Below are 5,439 nucleotides of genomic sequence, written 5' to 3' on the forward strand. Positions count from 1 at the left end.
CCGGAAGCTGGGAGGAACTAGAGACATACACCACCATGCCCAGCTAATTTTTTAATTTTTGTAGAGACAGGATCTCTATTATGTTGCCCAGGCTGGTCTCAGAGATCCTTCCGCTTTGGCCTCCCAAAGTGCTAGGATTACAGGGGTGAGCCACGGCGCCTCCATTCTCTTTATAATCTCATGAACTCTGCTTGTTTGACTGTCTTCCCCACTACCCTGTGTTATCATCCCCCCCAGTGCCACCAAGCAAGGTGGATGCTTAGTAGACGCTCACTGAATAATGAAAAAGAGAAAATGAATATTTGATCTTGAGCCATATCACTTTTACTTCTTAAGATTTTTACTTATAGTTAAAACAGTTAAATTTTTTGCTCATAGTTAAATACAGGCAAGGGAGTTGAATAGACATTTCTCCAAAGAAGATATTCAAATGGCCAGCAAGCACATAACAAGATGGTTAACATCACTAATAATTAGGGAAATGCAGTCAATATCACAATGAAATAACACTTCACACCCACTAAGATGGCTTTTATTTTTAAAAAAATAAAGAAAAATAGTAAGTATGTAGAAAAATAGAAACCCTCATACGTTGCTGGTGGGAATGCAAAATGGTGGAGTCACTGTGGAAAACAGTTTGGCCAATTCCTCAAAAAGTTGAATATAATTACCATTTGACCCAGAAATTCTACTCATATGCATATACTTAAGAAATTAAAATGTCCACACAGAGAAACTTGTACAGAAATTGTTTATAGCAGTATTATTCACAATAGCCAGAAGGTAGAACAGCCCAAAATGTTCATCATCTGATGAATAGATTACAGATTGTGGTATAGCCATACAATGGAATATTTTTAAATGATAAAAAGGAATAAAATACTGATACATGCTACAACAGGGATGAACCTTGAAAATGTTGTCCTAGGTGAAAGAAGCCAGACAGAAGTCACATATTGTATGATTCCTTTCATATGAAATGTCCAGAATACGTGAGTCCAATCTATAGAGACAACAGATTAGAGGTTACTAGGGGTGGAGGGAGGAAGAAATGGGGAGCGATTACTTGATGTGGGTGTTTTTATGGGGTGATGAAAAGATTCTGAAACCAGAGAGAGCAAGCTGGTGGTTGCACAACATTATGAGTACATAAAATATTAATGCCACCGAATTATACACTTTAAAATGGTTAATTATATTTTATGTGAATTTCACCTCATTTTTTTTAAAAGAAGCATTATAGCACTATTAATGAAATGTTACATAAAAGAAAATTGCATAATTTCACATGCTAATGACACTGTTGTATTACACGTATCATTTTATCATTTCATGTGTACATAACTTACAGAATTACAGCATATTTGCAATTTTGTGTTCAGTTTTTCCCTTGACATTCTGCATAGTTACTGCTTTAATGCCTGCAGGGAAGGATTTCCACATGTTCTCTCCACTTTCCTTGTGTGTTTTCTCCTACTTCCTGTCACAGGCTCTTAATGTATTTGTTCCACAATTCTTGGTAAGGGGGCTGAAAGTCTGGCACAAATATAAAATATGTAAGTGCCGAGTGCGTGAAGATGTGTTAATGAGAAAGGGTGCAGGACTTTCTCCTCACACCCTCTGTGTTGTCCCTTCAAACCCTGAGTGGCTCTCTTAATCTCTCCTTGGTCTGGTCATCTCCCCTCTCTGCCCAGGGAGCAGACCCAGGGCTAGGATGTTGGGTGTCTGGTAGTTACAGGCCACTCTTACGTCACTCTTTGGAGCCACCTGCGTGTCCTCTCACCGTGCACTTGAGCGACACTGAATCAGGAGCCCCACGTTTCAGTTCATCTGCCTTGGCTGTGTCACAGTAACACTTCATTTTTGCCAATTATGTGCTGCTGAAATTCATGTACTTGTTTGTAGTTTGTATAGCAGCCCGTGTATCTCGTAGTTCTTAATTATTTTTCCTGTTCTACATGATTTCTCTTAATAAACAACGATTTCTGGTTTTCACAACAACCTAGGCAGATTGAATTTTATTATCCTCATTTTGCGAACTAAAAATTTGAACCAGAAGGAGGTTGTGACTCGCCCAAGGCATGTAGCTCCAAGTCTGTTCCTCTTTACCCTTCCCCAGGGCTTCTCAGCAGTGGCGCTGTTCACGTTTGTTTTGGGGGCACAGTCCTGTGCATCATGGAATGTTGAGGAGCATCCTAGGCCTTTACCCACTAGATGTCAGTAGCACTCTGTCTCCCCTAGTTGTGACAACCAGAAAATTTCTCCAGACACTGCTCTAGGACAGAATCAGCCGCTGTTGAGAACCACTGTCCTACACCAAACCAACTTTAAGACAGGAAAGTTGGGTTAATTTGTATAGTGCCAATGGCAGTAACAGCTCTGCATAGTACGTGGAGACATGTGCAACACGGGCCCCGTGGGCTGGTGTCCAGCACCACTGCCAGTGTCTCTGGCACAGAATGGAGTTTGTGCTTTTCCTTTCGGGTCTGGCCTCCCTCCTTCATTATGAGTCCTGATTTTTCCAAATGCTCTTCTCTCTGGACAGGTTTGTATGCGGTGAAAATCCGAGCTGAGGCCATGCAGGAAGCTTCAGAAGCTGTTCCCAGTGGAATGTTGTCTGTCCTTGGCCGGCCTGAGGCCAAGTTCACCTTCGCCTGTTTGGAAGCCCAGGAGCACTGCAAGTCTTTGGGCATAGAGAACCCCGTGTGTGAGGTGTCCAACTACCTCTTTCCTGAGTGCAGGGTGATTTCAGGACACCTAGAGGTTGGTGTGGATGGGAACTTCCTCGATAGTCGCCAGTCCAGTATGGAGGGTGGGAATTGCCCTACACCAGCAGTGTGGTGGGCGCTCTGCCGCACCTGGTCTTAGGAAGTATTTGGGGTGGGGGAGTATGTGGCAGACCAAGCACTGCAGAGGGAGACTGGAGGCCGGGACACTGCCCCAATCCCCAGCGTATGCTGGCAGAACAAATTGCCCAGCGCGCATCTAAGGTAAAGGGACAGGACCAGGTGATCTCCAGGGCCTACCTGTAGTACGTTCTGGGCTCTCATGAACCCCTGATGTGGTTGCTTCCTTACAGAAAAGAGAGCTGTTTTCTGTTGGATTCCTGTGCCCTGCTGCTCTTTTTTGGGTGTGTGTTTTTGCACCCAAGTTAATTTCCTTTCTGCTGTCTTTCCTTCCATTTGCTGCTTCTCCGAACATTTATCAAGCAGCTCCTATGTAACGAGCTCTGGGGACACAGGCTGATTAGCCAGGGTTCCTGCCGTCAAAGGAGGAGCAGCCATGAGAAGATGGCTCCAGGTGAAGGGGCATGGTCAGGGTCAGGGTGACTACCGGTGGGCCTGCAGAGGCGGCACCTGGAGGACAAGCGTGAGTTTGCCAGGCGGGGAGCATCCCGAGCAGAGAGGCTGCAGTGAGCTATGATTGCACCACTGCACTCTAGCCTGGGTGACAGAGTAAGACCCTGTCTCTAAAAAAACAAAAAAAAATTTTTAATAAATATTCATGTGCAAAAAAAAAATATCTGCTATTTTAAAGATCTTTGCAAATTTTATGGTTGCACACAGTTTAGTTGCAAGCGTTTAGACCTGTTGGCTAGCCCCCGAGGCCCTTTCTGAGGTGAGGTGCCCTTTTCAGGAGGCTTTGGGCTTAAGGGAGAGAAGCCTCTTTTTTTCTCTAGAGAAACCCCAAGTGAGGGTGACAACACCCCAGACCCTGTGTTGTGAAATGGGCCTTGGATTTTCCTTCTGAATTTTTATCTTGAAGATTATGGAGTAAAAAAGAAAACAGGCTTGTTAAAAATTATGCGAGGGCTGGCACCTTGGGAGGCCAAGGCAGGAGGATGGCTTGAGCTCAGGAGTTCAAGACCAGCCTGAGCAACAGCGAGACCGCGTCTCTACTAAAAATAGAAAAATTAGCCAGGCGTGGTGGCAAGCGCCTGTAGTCCCAGCTACTTGGGAGGCTGAGGCAGGAAGATAACTTGAGCCCAGAAGTTGGAGGTTGCAGTGAGCTAGGCTGACGCCATTGGACTCACCGAGGCAACAGAGACTCGGTCTCAAAAAAAAAAAATTACCAGAGGGTAGCAGAATTCCCATCGAAAACTAACACTAATTAAATAGTGCTTTTTCCTTTATCAGACACTCACACACCTTCTGGGATTTGCTCTTCCCAGCAACCTTGTGAAGTAGATGGAATTGTACTTATTTTCAGGATGAGAAAGAAGAGGTTCCAAAATGTTAAGTGGTTTGCCTGGGCCACCAAGCTAGTAAGTGACAGTACTGGGCTGGATGGACAGAGCAATGTTTCCATGTTTAACAGCTTTGGGTCTCTGTCAACCATGCTATGGTCACTTTCCCAGGTGCAGTATGTGAATGGTCATATCCCTAAAGGAGGACTTTTGGGACAACTAATTTTAACTGGAACTAAAAAAGTGAGTTAAGGTCATGGCAAACCACATGGCTCATGGTTTGTGGGATATAGGACGTGTGCAAACATGTGGGAATAAGCATATTGTATACATAGGGCTGCTGGGTGCAGTGGCTCACGCCGACATTCCCAGCTGCTAGGGAGGCCAAGGCAGGAGGATTGCTTGAGACCAGGAGTTCAAGACCAGCCTGGGCAACATAGCAAGACCCTGCCTCTCAAAATCAATGATATACAGAGGGCTGTGATGTTGCTGATGCTGACTTTTGCCTCTGCATGTCTTCCCGTAAGATTTGCTTGGCTTAAACCTCCTTTCTTTTCCAGGCTTTGAAGTTTCTCCAGAAGAATTCCTCTAAGTATCACTTCAGACGCACCAAGCTGTTGCCAGTTAGTGGTGGGTTCCACACCCGCCTCATGGAGCCAGCCGTGGAGCCACTGGCACAAGTTTTAAAGACAATCAGCATTAAGAAGCCTCTGGTTTCCGTCCACTCAAACATCAATGGGAACAGATACATGCACCCCAAGCACATCCAGGAGCTGCTGGTCCAGCAGGTGGTCTCCCCGGTGAAGTGGGAACAGACGATGCACGCCATATACACAAGGAAGAAAGGCACTGCGTTCCCCCAGACTTTCGAAGTGGGCCCTGGGCAGCAGCTGGGAACCATCCTGAAGAACTGTAACCTGCAGGCCTGGAAGTCGTACAGCCACGTGGACGTGCTGCAGGCCACCGAGGACCCAGACCCGGACCCCGAGTAGTCTCCGCGGTGACCCCGTCTGTCCTCACAGTACAGGCTGTGGGCTGCGCCTGCTCCGCCAATTTTGTTCACCCCTCATTCAACAGCTGGGAGACTGGTCCCACATTTGTCTACTCACCCAAGAAGTACGTGTTGAGTGCCTGCTGGATGCCAGAGAGCGAGCAGCCTCTGCCCTGGTAGGAGAGGGTCCTTCAGCAAGGTGCGGGAGTGTGCAGGTGCCTGGGAAGGGGGGCCCTGGCTTCCTCATGGAGAGCCCCCCGGG

The 5,439-nt window shown here is 46.4% G+C and overlaps 1 protein-coding gene across 1 annotated transcript in view; it reads left to right on the forward strand.

Annotated features, from left to right (window-relative positions):
* MCAT (malonyl CoA:ACP acyltransferase (mitochondrial)) overlaps positions 1 to 5,409 on the forward strand; it is an 8,042-nt gene extending 2,633 nt beyond the window's left edge. Inside the window, exons 2-4 of the mRNA XM_012637964.1 lie at positions 2,120 to 2,145; positions 2,433 to 2,763; positions 4,747 to 5,409. Of these exons, the coding sequence (XP_012493418.1) occupies positions 2,120 to 2,145; positions 2,433 to 2,763; positions 4,747 to 5,178 (789 nt within the window). The 3' untranslated portion in view covers positions 5,179 to 5,409. The remainder of the gene's footprint in view (positions 1 to 2,119; positions 2,146 to 2,432; positions 2,764 to 4,746) is intronic.
* Positions 5,410 to 5,439: the final 30 nt, after the last annotated feature.

This window comes from Propithecus coquereli, unplaced genomic scaffold (assembly GCF_000956105.1).
Source record: "Propithecus coquereli isolate 6110/MARCELLA unplaced genomic scaffold, Pcoq_1.0 Scaffold126, whole genome shotgun sequence".
NCBI classification, from domain to species: domain Eukaryota; kingdom Metazoa; phylum Chordata; class Mammalia; order Primates; family Indriidae; genus Propithecus; species Propithecus coquereli.